Genomic DNA, 19,942 nt, shown 5'->3' with positions numbered 1-19,942 from the left:
CTCTCTCTCTCTCTCTCTCTCTCTCTCTCTCTCTCTCTCTCTCTCTCTCTCTCTCTCTTTTCGCCTGTAATATTGCTCTTTGATTGTACAACGAATAATATTTTAACACAACTAAAGAGAGAAATGTGCACGTATGAATTATGAATGGAAAGTAAACTGAGCAGAGGAGAACTAAAAACTTGGAAAATGATTATGAGGTTAATTCTCTTATAATACGATACTTTAGAAACACGATTTCGACGACGATACGAATTAATCAAATGAGAAATTTCACAAATCAATGAACAAATAAACTTTTGAAATTCGAGTCAAGAATAATTTTTCTATTTTTCAATGAGTGATTCGATTTGAATGATAAAAATAACGTGAGTTTTAATATTTCGTATTAGTAAAGATGCATCAGTTCTGATTCAGTTTGTTAAAGTTGAAAGTTTCTCGATCGAGTTGAAAGTTTGGAAGACGACCAGTTTTGCTAATCAAAAGTTAAATCGCGCGAAAATGTGGTACAACTAGTTGTTAGCCACAGTTCGTTGATTCTCTCCGGTTTTATTGGACGCTACGAGTCAGTCATGGATTCGAATCGCAAGAAGAAGATTAGAGGGAAGAACAAGCGTTTAATGTTCCGTGAATTTTATAATTGGCGTCATCCTTGAAATTGACTATTAATAGATGGTATCTTGGGATTAGCAACTTCTTGCTTTCAATATTCTATCAAATAATTGCTATTCGAATTTAACAAAATGTCGAGCCTTCGATTTTCGTGAATTGAAAATATGAACATTTTTCTCTCATTTATATATATATTAATTGTGTCTTAACAAATGTAATAAAATCTTCGTTTTATCAAATAAATTACAAACGTTAAATAGAAGTTTAAAATCAAGAAGGATAGTAGTGAAATTTCATTTATCTTAAGAGACAGTTAAACGATTGTAGCAAGAAGAGGCAATCACGTTCATATGGAATAAAAGAATCGTCATACAAGTGGCAAGTGGATCAAGACAATTGTGATCAGTTAAGTAGAAGAATATAATTATGATGGACAAGTAGAACGTGTCAATAACGATTGCACGAGTCGAATAGGTTAGTTACAGTTAAATAAGAACGATAACACATCCATCAGATACAAGTCGATCAAGATAAAACGCGTTCAGATACAAAGAAGCAAGGCGATTATTAGTATAGAAAAAAGATGAAAATTAATCAACTAGAAGAATTCTAATCAGACAAATAAATTAAGGCAATTATGATCGGATTATTAGATTAAGATGATCGTTGTTTGACAATTATAATGGAACAAGAAGACATTGTAAGATATATGGAATTAGATAGATAGATTAACACAATTATAATTATAATATATTATAATTATAATTGTGTTAATATTTTTATAATTTATATATTTTTTAATNTACAATTATAATTGATGCGTAGAATGAGACACTCGTGGAACAAGAAATTACAGAATCGTAAAGGAGGATCAAGCTATAATAAAAATTTTTAAGTTACTTTTTTTCTTAAATCATTCTTTTTCATTAGTTTCTTTTTTAAATTAATTTCCTATTTATCTTGAATAACGAGGAACGCAGCCATAATTCACAGTGTCCTCGATCTACCGAAGTACAATCTTTCCAAAATGGAGGACGACAAATCGGTATGCCGATGAATCCAAATGACAAATCTGTTGATCTTATTCGCGTTCCACGGAACGAACGATCGGAATAGTTCGGATTCGAAGCGGCGATAATCGAAATTGCTAAGATTCCCAGCCCCCTCTCAGGAACGAATTTAGCAGGCACGTCCGCTAAATCCTCGTCGAGATTTTTTCTTTTTTTTTTTTTTTTTTGTAACATCAGTAAACGTTGGAATCTATGCCAAGAGGCGCGAAAAATCCGAATTTACTATTCGAAGAGGAAATTTCAACGATTAAAGTTAAGGTTCTGTAGCAATAATAATACAGAAGCTACTAATAATATAGAATTTCAATAGAACTGTCATTTTACCTCGAATAATTCGAAATTTTTACGTTTACGTCATTTAATATCATTTGTAAATGAATAAAACTAATTTCCAAAAAAAAGAAAAAATTTGTTTGCAAATAAGCAAGCGAGGAAGTAAATTATTTTTATATAAAAAAATTGTTCTATAGAAAAATTTAATTGTATTTTATATATAAAATACAATTAAAATATTGCTTCTATAATTTTTATTCTCCAAAAAGTTTCTTCGATGATAATCATTAAAAGAAAATGATTTTGCTCGATCAAAGAGTGACGTTGGCTCGATTTTAGATCGCTAAGTGAATTTTCTACCAAAGAAAATCGATCAAGCGTTTGTATTTTATATAAAAAATACAATTAAAATATTGCTTTTATAATTTTTATTCTCCAAAAAGTTTCTTCGAAATAATAATCACGATCAAAGAATGATCTTGCTCGATCAAGGGGTGACGTTGGCTCGATTTTGACTCGATAGGAAAATTTTTATATAAAATTTAATATAAAAATTTAATTGTATTTTGTATAGAAAATACAATTAAAATATTGCTACTATAATTTTTATTCTCCAAAAAGTTTCTTCGATGATAATCATGATAGAAGAATGATCTTGCTCGATCAAGGGGTGACGTTGACTCGATAGAAAAATTTTTATATAGAAAATACAATTAAAATATTGCTTTTATAATTTTTATTCTCCAAAAAGTTTCTTCGATGATAATCGAAGAATGATCTTGCTCGATCAAGGGGTGACGTTGGCCTGATTTTGGATCGCTGAACGAATTTTCCACCAAGGAAAATCGGTCAAGCGTTTGTATTTTATATAGAAAATACAATTAAAATATTGCTACTATAATTTTTATTCTTCAAAAAGTTTCTTCGATGATAATCGAAGAATGATCTTGCTCGATCAAAGGGTGACGTTGGCTCGATTTTGGAGCGAATTTTCCACCAAGGAAAATCGGTCAAGCGTTTTAATTAGGTCCCCAGTGGCCGATCGACGAGGGGGACGAATGAGAGGGGAGGAAACGGGTGTCGTGATTCGAATTGAATCCGAGGGGCCACTCCGAGTTTTATGTTTATGAATATTGCAAGGGTTGAGATCGTGACCGTTCCTTGCCGAAAATTAGGGCAAACTTTTAGAATTATCCTTGAGGGGGGAAAGGTGGATCGGGCATGGAAATCATTAAACTCGGGATTTTCGCGTGCCCGGCCGCATTTATATTACCTAATTCGTGCGCTTTGAATCGTCGCCTCGTTTCCTTATCATCCCGTTCAATTTACATTTCGAATTGTCTGCAAATATCGGTGAGATGTGGTCCACTGGAAATTTGGTATTTTATTAGGGAGGGAAGGGACTTTAAATAAGAACGTATATGATACGTCGAGAGTAGATTAGGTTCAGGATTATTCTGTGTACTTCTCTTGCTTGGATTTTTGGTCAAAGTGACTTATGTAATCAGGTTTATATTTTTCTTGGCTACGGTGAATCATGAAAATATATTTGGTATAATACTTTGTCTTTCGTGCTCTACACGTTGAATAAAAATATACCAAAATGTGTTAGAAAATGAAAATCTTTTGTGGTGATATAAACTGTTGTTTGAAAATTGAGAAAAATGTTGAATATTTTTATATCGTAAAATGAACTCTGTGAATTTATTTTTATTTTGAATGAATTCGTTATTTTTTTTAATTGTTTATTATTGTTTTTCGGTCAATCAATAAATTATTTATTTTTAGTCACCTCGTTTCCTTATCATCCCCGTTCAATTTACATTTCAAATTATTTGCAAATATCGGTGAGATGTGGTCCACTGGAAATTTGGTATTTTATTAGGGAGGGAAGGGATTTTAAGTGAGAACGTATACGATACGTTGAGAATGGAAGATTCTTGTATGGTAATAGATTTAGGTTCAGGATTACTCTGTGTACTTTCCTTGCTTGGAATTTTGGTCAAAGTGATTTATGTAAGGCAATCAGGTTTATCCGTATCTTTTTCTTGGTGAATGAAAATGAAAATATATTTGATATAATATTTTGTCTTTCATGTTCTACACGTTGAATAAAAATATATCAAAGTGTATTATAAAATGAAAATTAAGAAAAATGCTGGAAGAAAAGTAAAAATTTTTATATCGTCAAAATGAATTCTGTGAATTTATTCTTATTTTAAATGAATTCGTTATTTTTCTTAACTGTTTATTATTGTTTTTCGTTCAATCGATAAATTATTTATTTTTGGTAATTATATATATAATATTATATGTATGAATATTCAAAGAAAAATTTAATACTCAATATTTGGCTTTTATTAAAAATTGTTATTTAAATCCTTTTATAACTTAAATTTTCTTAAATGTTTGAACATTTTTGTGACAGGAAAATTCATTTTTCTCTCACTTTTTTTAAAAATATTCAAACAATAGTTTATTACTAAAACAATTTTTTTTTATTTTCAAACTCCGATATCCAAATATTTATACTTTGTATGAAAAGTTAGGATAATTTGAATTTCTAATATTAAAAAAAAATCATGAAATTTTTTAAAAATAAGTTGAATTCTCAATTTAGAATTCGTATTCAAAGAAATTGATTATTTGTCGAAGGAAGTTCTAGTTTGCAAGATTGATCATTCAAGTTGAAAACTGGAAAAATGTGTCCGAGCCAGGATAGGTAGATTTCTCACTTAGCATTAAGTGAATCGATCAAAAAGCATTTTGGTGGAAATTTCTCCAGTTTTTGTTTTACGATCTTCTTCTCATTCGATTCTTCTTTTATTTCGACCTTTCTCCCCATACTGACGACACTCTCAGAAAATTCGTTTTCGTTGTTCGTCGACAAGATCTCCAGCAAGTTCGTCTCCATTTCAAAGGAATGGATTTCTCGGTTTTCTCGTAAATAACCTAATCCATGCTTTGTAATGCATTCTCTAAGTAAAAGATTCAGAGAGAGGAGAGAATATTGTCTCTCCGTATTATTAAAATAATTTTAAAAAGTTTAATCAATTTACATACAGCAAATATTATTCAAAATAGATTTTTATATTTCACATAAAAATATACAAAATTTATATTCAAAATTTAGGTTAGAAACGTTCAAAAATAACGTAATTCACAAAAATTGTCTAATTAATTAATTCAAACACGAAACCAATCGATTAAAAAAAGATTCAACTTTGAATAACTTTTTTAAATCATAATATCATCCATAAAATTGTTGTAAGAAATATTCCTTCAAAAACAAACATATTCATCGTATAATTTAATTATTATATAAAAATAAAAACAATTATATAAAAATAAAAATAAAAATACATAAAAATTCGATTATATCCTATCAAAATTAGGAAAACTTTAAACCGCCATAATTTCAAAACTAATGATTCTTGCTTAACGAATGAAAGACAATTGTAAGCGCGAAATTTTCCCCTTTAAAACCTATTTTTATTTATCTCGATATGATTTCCAGTTCCTGAGATATCGTCATGTAAAGAGAACGATAATTTCCAATTTACCGATTAAATCCTATTAAAATTAGAAAAAACTTGAACCGCTATAACTCGGAAGATAATGATTTCCGGGCAACGAACGAACGATCATTAGAAACGCGGAACCTTACTCTTTAAAACGCTTTCCTCTTTATCTCGATACGACTTCCGGTTCCCAAGATATCGTCGTGCAAAGAAAAGTATAATTTTTAATCGCTTACTCGAACCTCTCGCTCGCGCCTCCTTTCACTGACCTATCCCAAACTCCAGACAAGCGACAGACGTAATTCCAGAAAGAACGTAGTACGCGTTTCCAGAAAATAATGTAGGTCACTGGGTCACGGGCCCATTCATAATCTCCGCGCCATGTTAAACGGTACGAAAACTTCGAATCGTTATATCTCGGCAATCGATCGAGATATCCGGATGAAACAAAAATTAATTTCACTTACGTGTCTCTCTCTCTCTATCCCTCATGTGCGTTTCTATGATAAAATTTTTAATTTCTCCTTACGTTTTTTTTTTTTTTTTTTTTGGCACGAAAAATCGAATTCTCGTTTGGGATATATCGAATTAACGCTGATAATCGAAATATCAGGTTTGTTACACGCTTGAACATGTTCGACACGCTCTCCTTTCTTCGTATCGACTTTGAATTGTGTAATTGATGCACAAAAGGAGATTTTAACCTGGGGGTACATCAACTGTGAGCCAATTTCATTATAATAGAAGTGTGGTTCTCTCTGTCGACCTTCCACACACCTATGTGCGTGGAAATGGATATATAATAAACGGCCTATGCGTGCCACGTAAACCATCGAGCACAGTGGCCATTATTAATTATCCGCCGGTGTACTCCATCAGTGGCTAATCAATCGGGAGTTGGTGACTAATGGGTGTGAATCTAATGGCCTGCACGAAACAGATCGGGCATTCCTGCGGACAAATACTCGACGAGTGTCGATTTCACTCATTGTCAGATCTCTTCCGCTCATTCTTTGTTATGATTATATTTGTTATGATATGGAGGATGATGAAAATATTTCTTTTCTTTGTTTAATAATCGTCGAAATACCTCGAACATTTCAATTACATGGAAAAATTATTTGTGAAAATAAATTTTAATTCAAAAAAAATGAAGAATAATTTTAATGATTAAATAAAAGTAGTTATATATTATGTATAAAAGTAGTATATATTATGATACTTAAGAAATAAATCTTTGATTCAGTTCCATTTCTGTCTTTTTGTGTTCATAAAAATATATATATAAATTTCATTGCACAGATATCCACAGTTTAGTAATTAGTTTTGTTCTTTTTTCTATTAAACAATATATTTTAGATTAGAAATATATTCATTTAATCAAAGTATTTCAATCTTTTATAAATATAATATATTTAATTAATTTAATATAATTTTAATATTAAATAAATTTAATATAATTAATTATATTAAAAATGATATGTCTGTCAAATGAAATTAAATAAATAATAAACTGCAATGATTAATGATACAAATTTAGGAATCAAAGATTGAAAAAATAAATAAATTATGTGTATTTTTAACTTATAAAACTTAAAATAAGATTGAACAAAAATTTTCATGTTTTCTTCAATAATAATAAATAATACATGTTTTGGTAATGAAAAAAACCATGTACAAAAATTTAAAATTAATCACTTCAAATTCTGAACAATAAAAGTATTTAAATACATAAATAAATCACTGGCTAAACACGTCAACCATAAACATGATTTCATTTAACCGTTAAATTTGCTGTTCGCAAAAACATCCTAATGGATCGATAGCATACTATAATGTAGCCTTGCCGGTTAACTGTTCGTATCTTTACTTGTCTTGGCTAGTAAAGGTCGAAGTAACAAAGTAAAGAATACCGCCAAAACTTTGCAACTTGCCAAATCGCCTCGTATTTTCCGCAAAGTTGCGCAAACTCTAAGCGAAAGTCTGGAAAATTTTCACGAAAGCTTGCCTGTAAAAGATATTAGCACCATGGAATCGACAGTGCATGGTCTATGCGAAAAAAGGGCAAACTATTATTGTTTAACAGAGTTACAAGTAACTAAAAAGTATATTTCTTAAAATGAATTTTATGTAACGTCGTTCTCGTTTTTCTTTTAATATCGTGAAAAATTTGAATAAAAGAGTAATAAAACATCGAAATTTCATTAAATTATTTAAAGAGGATAAGGATAAGATAAAAATTTAATTGTAATAAAGAGAAATGAGAAATTTTTTTTTATTTAAAATTTATATATAATGATATTAAATAAATAAAAGGGAACAAAGATACAATAGTATTAAAAAAAGAATAAATATAAATGTTTTACAAATTTTTAAATTTAATAAAGGATTAATAAAATTTAATATAAATTTAAAAGGATAAAGTTTAATTGTTAAAACAGAGAAAATTAATTATCGTTATTTAATTAATTCCTTAAATAATTATTTTTTCATTTAAAATTAGAATCTTTTCTATCCATACAACGATATGTTAAAAAAGAAAAAAATGAAAATAGCAGATAAAATACTGTAAAGTAGAAATAAAATAAAAAGTAAAAATAAAAACAAATATATTAAAATTCTAATATTTTAAAATTATAAATTCTAATATTTATTGAAATATCATTTGAGATTACTATTCCTTATATAATTGCAATTTTATTACTTTATACAAAAAGTGTATAATGGATTGCATAATATCAGTGATTTGATATATATTAAAATGCTTTATAAATTCTAATATTTATTGAAATATCATTTGAGATTACTATTCCTTATACAATTGCAATTTTATTATTTTATACAAAAAGTGTATAATGGATTGCATAATATCAGTGATTTGATATGATGAAAAATTCCTAAGAGATATTTTAAAATAAGTTTTTTTCAATTACAGGAATGGAATGATGTGAACATGAGATGGAATGTGTCAGATTATGGGGGAGTGAGAGACCTCAGGATCCCACCACACAGACTTTGGAAGCCTGACGTTCTCATGTATAACAGGTAATTTAACGCTGCCTTCATCTGTTTAATATTCATAGTAGATTCTGTTTTATATCATGCATGCTCATAAGTAAAGATATTTCGGACATTGCAATATCTTTCACAAAGCTTACGTAAGTTTTTCTTATCCATACTTTTAAATATCGTTTTTGAAATAAATCTAATACGTGTATTTTCTCTTTCTTTCTTTTTAATGTGGTTATGTTGAAATTATGTTATATTTTTTAATAAATAGAAAAAAAGTAAATCTATAAATATCTCGACATAAGAAGAAATGCATTAACATTTCATAATAAACTGTTTATATAATATTTATTGATTTTATTTTATAACTTGTAAAAACTTGTTTTCAGTGAAATCTTTCTATAAATAAAAGAAAGAAATTTCATTTCTGGTCTCTTGAGTTTTCTTTCTAGAAATAAAAATTCCTTTCTCTAGGATAAACTTTATTCAAACTTCATTCAAACTTCATTGATATCAATTTCTGTAACTACTTCGTTTATACAGCAAGAAATAAAATTTTCTTAAATAATTTAGATAGGATTTTTCTTTCAGTGTCAACACCAAAAATATACATATATGTATTTTATGAAAATGTATTGAATATATTTAAAAAAAAATAATATTGAAGATTTTTAAATATATAGTCAGTCATAAAAGTTTTCACATAAACTCTGCAATAATATAAGATAAGGTTACAAAATTTTAAATCATAAAGAAATAACGAAAAGGAATTCATCTTCTCAAAGAAATTTTCCATTGAATAAAGAATTGATCTACATTTATACCATTTATATATAATACACAAATTTTTATTAAAATTAAAATTTTCAAAAATTTTCTTGTAAAATCTATATAATATAAGCATTTTACAAATTTAAAAAATATACACATTTAAGGAAAAGGAAGTGGCAATGATTCTTTTTTTTTAACACATAAAAGAGACTACGTGTTATGGATAGAGTAAATTCTCTTCCTATCCACGTAAAGTGGATAATGTTTTGCATATACACGTTTACTTGCTGATATACTATCGCCAAATTTCTTAGCATATTTAGTAAGTTGCACCAGATGCTAGTACTAGTATATGTAAATTGGAAGTATGGATTACGTAAGCATGTTTTCGTAATTGACCCTATTCAGTATCAATACAGAATTAGGATAGGATCGTGGAACATGTCAATAGATTAACTAATCGATTTGCCTAATTGTTGGTGCAATGTCCTGTCTATTCTTCTTTGAGAAAAGCTTCCTTGAAAATAAATTATCGTTTGATTAATTGTTTGCATACAACTTTAATATCTTTTCTCCGTTGATTATTTTAAAATTAATTATTTTAAATAATTTCATCTGATATATTGAATGTATTAGCTTTCCAAATATCTTTTTGTAAATAAATTTATATTAAATGTAGTAGTATTTAGCTTAAGTATTAAAATTGAACCAAACAAACCAACATTAGAATAATACATTATATATAAATTCTATTATTTATTAATTTTTTTAAATATAATCATTATGCATAATATATTTAAATAAATATAACAGGTCAATTATTCTTGTATCAAATAATGTTAGAAATTAAAAAAGCTGAAAGTAGATATCTAAATTCCTTCAATTACTCTCATTTTAATTACATATACATTACATTATTTTAATTATAATAATTTATAATACATTTGAACAAATATTACATATCAATCACTCTTATATCAAATAATGTCAAAAATTAAATATTTAAATTTTCTCAGTCTAACTTACACTCAATACTAATACCAACAAATCAACATTAGAATTATAAAATTAATTTTTATTCCTAGTTATCATTTACATATCATATTAACACACATATATAAATTATTCTCATACGAAATAATCTTAGAAACTAAAAAAAAAAAAAAATATACGAATGTTATTCCAAATAATTTACAGAAGATATATGATTCAGAAATTCGAACCGAAATATAAATTATTTAATCAACAGTAAACAGTGTTATGATTATTTCGAGGACACGCATTGATTGTACACATATTAACATTGACTAATAACATACTGATAATTGTTAATCGGTCTCATTAATATAAACGCTACTTTAATTCCAACAGTGGCTACTATTTTCCCTGCATTATTTAACGCACAGCCACATGTTTATGAGACACCGATACATAATTACGTGTATATGTACGGGAGAACCGATATTAACGCGTAGCTACGTAATATCGTGCCAGGTCACAGATTCACTTTTAGAAACCGTCTCTGTCGACAATCTATTAAACGTTCCTCAGAACCCTACGAAATCCATATCCGCCTTTAATCGATCATGCATAAGGAACACGTAACTAATTGCATGAAAATTCAATCTCGTCCAACTATCACCTCAAAAGTGTTTACGTTATTTGCATTACAATCTCCCAAGAAGATTGACATTGTCTTATTCATTCGTATTTGAACAACGCGTTGTATATATTGTTTTTAGATGATTTTGAATTATTATTATTAGTAGTTAATTTTTTTTTGCAAAAGAAAGGAAATAATAATGTAGAGAAAGAGATTGGGGAGAAGTTTATATAATATATTGAAGTTTTGTTTAACGGTGAGATTTTAATAACGATTGCAATTTAGGTAAAATTGAACAACGAACTTTTTGTTGCAACCATTGCTGTTTAATTAATATTTAATCGTTTAATGAACAACCTTCGGCAGAAAGTTGCCACGTGTGGAAATAAATGGAATTTATCCTGGTTTGATTTGTAATTTTCGAGAAACCGATGAAAGCAAGTTATAATAGATAGTTTCAGAATATTAAAGGGAATTTGAAATACAAATATTATATTTGTAATATAATGAATAAAGTTATAAATGGCCGGCAAGTTGGTAATATCTGAATCTGAGAATGAATATTTAACAATTTCAAAATAATATTTATAAATATTTCGATATTGAAATGAAACGAATCTTTTGTAAATAATACTCAAATTATGAAGATAAAAGAAAAATAAAATTTTATTTTAATTCTTCTACTTGTAATTATTCAAAAAAGAAACAGTATTTAATTTTTAATAGATATCGAAACTAGATCGTATCGTAAAAATTACAATAATTAAGAAAGATTTTATTCGAAAATGTTTTAAAGATATCCGTAATAAAACTCTGCTCCTTCAAAAAATATTCGAATCGATCCTTGAACTCACTCGCGATGCACTCAATTCTATCACTACCTCTTCCAAACCCACCGTATATTAATATATCGTATATTACACGAGTTTCAGCGTTGTTTCGAGTTTTTTTTCCAAAATTTCTCCTAATTAAGAAAGATTTTATTCGAAAATATTTTAAAGATATCCGTAATAAAACTCTGCTCCTCTTCTTCAAAAAATATTCGAATCGATCTTTGAACCCACTCGCGATACACTCAACTCCATCACTCTTCCAAACCCACCGCCTATTAATATATCGTATATTACACGAGTTTCAGTGTTGTTATTTCCAAAATTTCTCCTAATGAAGAAAGATTTTATTCAAAAATATTTTAAAGATATCCGTAATAAAACTCTGCTCCTCTTCTTCAAAAAATACTCGAATCGATTCTTGAACTCACTCGCGATACACTCAACTCCATCACTATCTCTTGCAAACCCACCGCATATTAATATATCGTATATTACACGAGTTTCAGCGTTGTTTCGAGTTTATTTCCAAAATTTCTCCTGCACACCGGTGTCTTCTCCTCCTCCTATTAATTTCACAACAATATCACAACATTATTTCTATAACAAATCGGCGGGAGGGTTGGTAGCAGCCGCCATAGATTTAAATGGTCGTTGGCCAACTTCCGCCGTACAATTGGCCTCAAACGCAGGGGCCAATATTAATCTTGGCGCTAAACACCGATCGTTCTCGAAGATGGTCGCGCGGGTGAATGGAGGATCGATCAATTAGCCGCTTTGTCGCCTCGTCACGCCGCCGCGTTCCTCGTGTGCTCCACTTTTCAACCGACCAAGAACCAGACGTTCTCGTTTATTACGTTGCGGCACGTTTGATGCAATATATATATATATTGCGAGGTTTCTCGCGATTTTGTTCCACGTGTACGCTTCTTTGTAGTCCTGTTTTTGCAATTGAGCGGATGGTAAAGTTGCAATGTTGATCCATTCCGTTCGATAGGTGTTGTATATCGAGTATAATGCATGCTCGTGTGAAATATCGATCGGTGTGGTTATGTATATTCTTGTTTATAAGTATTGGGATTAAAAGTGTAGAAAAGAGAATGGGAAATTATGGAATAAGAATTAAGAGTTAGGGATGAGACTTTTTCCAGTAATTCCAGTAGAAATAATTTTAAACGAGGAAATAAGAAATTATAAATTTTTATTCGTTTTATTCGTAGACATTCTATAAATTGTATTTAATGGGGATTTAAAAAAGTTTTAAAAAGATATATTTTAAAATACATTTAAAATTTTATCGAAAACTGTCCATAAAATTGAAAAGACGAAAAGCAAGCTCTTCTTCGTTATAAGAAAATAATTATATCATTTTGATTTTTTCTTTCTACGTTCTTGTAACGCAAGTGCCATGATAAACTTCATCATAAACTTTCATAATTTATAAAAACTTTACGCAATCATTATAAAAGTGTTGCTAAAGATAAATATCGACATTTTCATCGATGAACAAACGCAAGTTCGTTCGCCCTTAAATAATTTTCATCTCGAAACTCTGTCACAATTCCAAAAGTCGACGAAGAATCCTCCCTGTTATCCAGAAATCGCGATGAAAATAGGGAAGGGAAAACCGAAAACAATAAAGCGACCAAAGAGGATCAAAAATCATTCCTCCCCCCTTCATCCGTCATCTCCCCCAATTTTTACACCATTTTTTCGACGGACGGATCTGTCGAACGTCAGGATTTGAGGTGGCTAGAGGGAAATAGAAAAGGAAGAGAAAGAGGGAGAAAAAAAGTTTATCGAGACAGCCGATCCGTTAAGAACGATCTAAATTCCGAACTATCAGAAGTGGTGGTATGTGGGGCAAAAGTGGGACGCCGGGCCAAGTGGGTCAGTCGCATTAAAAACAAAGCCACCGCCACCATTTAAAGAGAATCAGGAAAAGTATCTTCCTCCTTCTCCTCCTCCTCCTCTTCTCCTTTTCTTCTCCCCCCTCTGCGCGGGGAAATATATTGTCGGAAAACGCTTGCGGCCCCCTATTGTTTTTAAGTAGGCAATGTATCGGCTCGGTATTTGTCGAATTAAAAAGTTCGGTTTTAAGGCGCGGCTCGAAAGAGATGGTGATTCACTTCCGGTAGAAACGGACGTGGTATATCGGCATACGTGGAGGAACGTTGGAGGACGGGGTTGAGGATAAAAAGCCGCCTCAAAGCGATTCGAAATGATTAATTCGAAAATTAGGAGAGAATTGTTATTTTAACTCGGTCGAAGGAGGCGAGAAATTTTTTTACTCAATTTCGAAAGTGATATTGTAAATAACGAGCGATTTCATTCGGATGGGAAGTGGATAATAATGATGATAAATGAAATTGATTTTTAACGAGATTTTTTTATATTATGTTATATTCTTTTTTATTTCCTCGTTTAAATATTTAAACGAGATATTTTAATGGAGATGATTGAAAATTTTATTTGGATATTTTCAATCGAAGTTAATTAAGCTTTATTTAATGTGTGGCCAACTCAGTTCTCCACGTCGTCGTCAAACTTTTTCGCGCTTTTTACTCCTCCTTGCATTGTTTCTGTCTATCCCACGATGCAGCTTTTGAAACGGTTTTGGCATCTTGGCAACTAGAAATCGTACACCGCTGTTATTAACTTCTCTGCCCCAGCTTTTGCCCGCAAGTTTGTAAACGTTTCGCCGAGTGTTGAGTTTCTTTTGTGTCGAAGATAATAGCGCGTAAACAGTTTAACGAAAAAAGATGTAATAAAATTTGGAACAGAAGATCATTATTGATCTATCTTTGGACAAACAGTTTAATCCTTAGTAATGATCTCGAAACAAAATTTATATTATAATTAAAAAATTAACACGTTTATATTATATTATATTTATATTATAATTAAAATATAACACGTTTTTATCCAACGAGATTATAATTGCACAATGTAATCGTGTATATAAAATTCAGTAATTTTATCAGAAAATTGGCATTGCTAATTAATTGACTGTCTAAAAAAAAAAAAAATTGAATTGAAGTAATAAACAACGAGAGCACAGTTTATATTCCTTGGCAATGCATCGCGCGGTTAAATAAATTTTTAAATCCCCGTAATTAATTAAAATAAATTTGAAACACGGCTGTCAATTATCGTGTTGTTAAAAGTAACGGGATAAGCTTGGTATCGCGTGTTATAATAAAGTAAGTTTCTCCCCTGCAAAATAACGCGAGGGTGTCAACGAAAAATAAACGATCTCGCGAGAATGAGACACAATTTGCCAAACGGATTACCTGCTATATGTATTTATAAATACATTTATTTATAAATACATGTTTGTATAAATAATTTGTATAAATACATTATTGTATAAATAAATGTTTGTATTGTTTCAATATAATTTCGCCAAGTGTATGTAATAACATTATTTGGATAATTTTGTTTATTTACTGCGAATTATGAATAATAGAATTTACGTGTAACTCGTAAAAATATTAAGAATTAATTTCCAAATATAAATGGACTCGTATGTGATTAATAAAAGAGAAATGGATGAGTAACAATGAGAATTTTGTTTTTGTAAAAGGGATACAGATCCTCCATTTCTGATCGATTTTTCATTCATAATCCATGTTAAAAAAAGTTCTGTATTGGATGGAAATTTAGTTCCAAATCTAATAAAAAATAAGCCATTTTAAATCTGCTTCCGTTACAATTCTGTGCAAATTTATTCAAATTTGAAAAATTCTGCTAATTATGCGAAAGATTTTTTCTTTCCAAAGTTGCGATCCTCTCTCTCTCTCTCTCTCTCGCTCCTATTAAATTCTATCTAAATTGCTTGTAAAAGGGAGAGATGCGCATTCTTCGCTCGATCGATATTCACTCGATTGTAGAAGAAACGACTCGACGAGCGTAGGTCCATAACTCTATTTCACATATTGGTATTTTCATTTAAGTGACGAGCAATTTATAGGTAAAACGAAAATAAAATTGTCATCGTTTTGGTCGCTGCAACGTGATCAAATTTCACGTGAGGGTATTTTAGCTGGAGTCGAGCTGTTACCTCACGTATCCTATACTGATCGGAACGTACGTGCCGCACGTGTATACGTTATCATACGTTCGTGGTTTCGAGAATCTGCTACAATCGGTAATTTTGTTGAATAAATCGACAGATCGGTATATTCGAGAGAATCGATTAATCGAGGGGTATCAAGGGATTAATAATTCCAATAAAGGGGCGTGGAAAGAGCGAAATCGACTTGGCAGGAAAAATTTTCAAACATTTTCTTTTTTTATTATTATTCCGAAAGAAAAATGGGAATAATTCCAATTCAAATTTTTTGCCTCTATTGCAAATTAAAAAAGTTTGTTCAACGATTAATTTTTGTGATCCGATTTTTCTCGAAGATTTTACCAGATTTAACAAATTCTGCAGTAAAAATATTGTGTAATTTTTTGATTATTAGGTATTAAAAGAATATCGATACGAATGTATATTACATTATTTAACATTTTCTATTATTGCTTTCGTTACGTATTCTATTTGCAATCGTTTATCAATCGATGATAATTTGATTTTGTTCGTATAGTTAATGATTCTTTCGATTGCAAATAAATTTTTAAAATGACAATTTATTTACAGGACAATTTAATATTATTTATTTTAAAAGAAAGATTCCTAATCGATTAAAAAATTTGCGAGAAAAGAATTAAATACTAGCGGAATATGAGGGAAAAATTCTTTAAATTAGATAAAGCAAAGAAAGTAAAATGCAAATGTTGGGAATTGTGTACGTGTAAAGGAAATCTTACGTACGTGTACAGAATTGATGCGTATAAACTTACCGCATACCGGATGTCTAAACTAAAAATTGATGCAGAATTTATCTAGTTTCGCATCTCTTTTGTAAGAACGTTGCATAAACTTACTCGTCTATAATAAATAATTACAAGCAGTTGAATTATAACAATGCGTGCATGTCAAACATTGCAAGATAACGGTGTTTGAAATATACGTATGTATCTGATTCATAATTTATTTGTATGAATGTTTTATCCAAATGAATGGAAGATACACGAAAGAGATGAAATTTCATCCATCTTAATGTAATTGATTGATTATAGCGAAAATAAGCGTAGTTTATTTCTGAAAAATTTTTAAGTAACTTTAAGGTTTATATTTCTATTATTATTAATATTAATGACTGATTTATGAATAAATTTATAAAAAATTTATAAAAAAATAATGTAATATACATATTTATGTATATGTATATATATTAATATTAATGACTGATTTATGAATAAATCGACTATTGCAAAATGATAAATGTATCGATGAGAAAAAGATAATTATATTTGAAACATCATTGACATTCAATTTTTCATTTTTACAAACGTAAAATTAACGTGCAGAAATTTTATTTATTGTAAGCGTGGTCATATTTTTACAAGCCACGTGTGAAATAGTAATTTAATTTGCTACTGCGTGCGTTAATTTTCCATTGTATCATATAATGTCTGCCATGCTGTCACGTTAAACTATTTACATTATTAATTCATATGGAAGAGTGGGATAATACAATAGTACATGATTTACAGCAATAAGAAATATATATGTATACTGATTTCCAGAATAGAAATTTATATTTCACTCAGAATGATTAATCATTTCTGCTCTGCTGTTTAATATTTTAGTTAAGGTTAAACCTAACCTAAAATATTTAATACGTTTGTGAGACATCTTTGGAGGATCGATTCTAGAGATCAAAACAAAAGTTGGTACAAAATATTGGAGGAAGTTTATTTATTAAGTTATAAGCAATTTAAGTTTATTAATTTAAAAGTGAGATGAAGATCTAATTTTATCTCTGTCATACTGCCATACGCGTTCTATCCTCATCTTATTTCATTTAACGCCAACTTAAATTGCTTACAACTTGATAAAAAAATCTCGATCGACGTTTTGTACTTTTATTTTCAAGTTTAATAATATAATATAATAATTTAAAATAAAATCGTTCTGGTAAATAATTTTGTAACGAACAATTACAATTTTTAAATTATATTTCCTCGAAATTAGTTTAAATATCTATCCATAAATTTTTGCAACACTTGTTTCTTCTCAACAAAAATTAAATCCCTTATAAAATCATCGAAAACTAAATTACACGATACAACATAATATTTGGCCGATACAAACGAACAATTTGCATAATACGCTTCCCCTAATTTCCATACGAATAAACATTGCCAATCGATGACTTTTCATTCGCAACCGGCTTGTCCCGACAAATAAACGAATATTTACCATCGCTATATTTCTCGCCTGCATCCAACACGCTTTCCAAATTATATATATATATATTCTGTAACACGATTTTCATAAATTCTTTTCTCGGTTAATTACCACCTTCGATTCTTGGCACGATTCGAGCATTTTCCTTCTTTTCTATTTACCATCAATTCCAATTTCTTCCTTATTTCTTACATCCAACTTACATCAACATTTATACATTTAATCGCTTTTAAAAATTCCTCATCTTTCCAATTTAATTACCATTATTTTGAGAATCTTTCTTTTTCCTTTTATTTATCGTACACTGCAATTTCTCCGTTCTTCTTTTTGCACGCTCAAATTATTATTATATCAGAGCAGATGATGGATTATTCGCGACGAATGGTGACGAGAATACGGATGTTTAGTGCGAGATATTGATTTCGAGAACGTAGAAAGATTGGATGCTTAATTGCTTGCGTTTTAATTTTTTCCTTTAATTTAACGAATATTATCTATTAATGCATAATCAATTTATGGTAAATCGTGATGGATTCCAATTCTTTCAAATCTTTGAAAAGTTTCGTCGAAGAGTTGCAATGTTGTAATCGATAATAGTTTAAGTATATAGTACAACATAATGTAAACATAGTGTAAATTGAATTAAATTAATTAAATTAAAATAAACTACACGTAATATAATATATAAATTAAATATATACTTATAGTCGCTTTAAAATTACACGCTTCTTCCAATTTAATCGTACACTTAACGTTTGCGCAATGCTGTTTTAGATTCGATTATTCTTCATTGTTTGCGCCCGTGCATCGCAAATGGAATCTGTGAAAACAGATTAACGTTTAATAGCGGGGATTGAAGGCAAGGTAAAATAATTGTTCCTGCACTTCTGTTAACGACTCAACGCGTCTTAGGATGATGTCGTAATTGGATCGTGCTTTAAAGTTTTTCATTAACGTTTCGATATCATCGTCGTTAATCCAAAGAATTATTTCGTACAAATCTCCTTTATTTTGGTAGAAAAGTCGAACTTGAAGTAAATATTTTTTATATAGAATTTAATTATATTTTGAAACTTTTGTATTATATTTTCCTATATAATGATTTATTTATGAAATGTATTCGAGATGTTATTTAATTAAAAATTAATCTACATTACGATTGAATATTATTCAATCGATTATTTTATTTTATTTTATTTTATTGCGAGAGAATAATTTATGATCCGATCAATTTATAATTTGTAAATTTTTTATTGGAAAGAGAAAAATAATTTTCTATTGGTTAGAGAAAAATAAATTAAAATAGCGTAATCTTCAAGATCAATTAAAAATTAAATAATCTCTAATGCTATCTTTCATTAATCATTATTTTTAACACTAGATTTACGGACATTGACTATATACCTTTTTTTAATGAAATCCGTCTTTTTAATAGGTATATTAAAATGCAATTTTTTGTAAATTATTTATTTAAAATCTATAAATTTTTATTTGCTATTGTCTTCAATACATTTTTTACATGTAAACTCTATCTTGAATGTATATTTTCCGCATACATATTTGTTAGATTTAATGTAAATATAGTTAGACATTAAATTGAAGCTAGTATTTTGTTCATCGTGATGCTCACTGCTCAATTTTTTAGCTAATTGAAAGAAAAAATTCTTTCGAATTTTATTTACTCCAGTGGTCTTTTTGTATAATAATCCAAATGGCTTGATGACTATCAAATCAAAAATCTAAAAACAATTATAAAGTATATGAAAAGATTATCTATGGGATCCTGCTTTCACAGTATTTTCTTCATTATCAGCATCTTTTATTTCATTTTCGCTTTCAATATCTGAAATAATACGCATTCTTTTTCTTTTACAGTATTGTGATAATTTTCATTGCCACTGTCGTCAGAATCTTTAATTTCGTTTATATTGTCAAATTCTTCCTCGCTGTTCATA

General features: G+C 29.1%; 1 protein-coding gene across 4 annotated transcripts in view; it reads left to right on the top strand.

Moving 5' to 3' along the window:
- The window catches only part of LOC102675637 (neuronal acetylcholine receptor subunit alpha-7-like), a 265,300-nt gene that overhangs the window by 209,293 nt on the left and 36,065 nt on the right, over positions 1 to 19,942 (top strand). For all 4 annotated transcript variants that reach the window (XM_006611465.2, XM_006611466.2, XM_031508539.1 and 1 more), the window contains one exon: positions 8,409 to 8,518. In XM_006611465.2, the coding sequence (XP_006611528.1) occupies positions 8,409 to 8,518 (110 nt within the window). The remainder of the gene's footprint in view (positions 1 to 8,408; positions 8,519 to 19,942) is intronic.

Source organism: Apis dorsata, unplaced genomic scaffold (genome assembly GCF_000469605.1).
Source record: "Apis dorsata unplaced genomic scaffold, Apis dorsata 1.3 scaffold_88, whole genome shotgun sequence".
In the NCBI taxonomy this organism is placed as follows: domain Eukaryota; kingdom Metazoa; phylum Arthropoda; class Insecta; order Hymenoptera; family Apidae; genus Apis; species Apis dorsata.
Note: the sequence above shows the minus strand (reverse complement) of the source record. Positions and strands in the feature narration are given on the sequence as shown.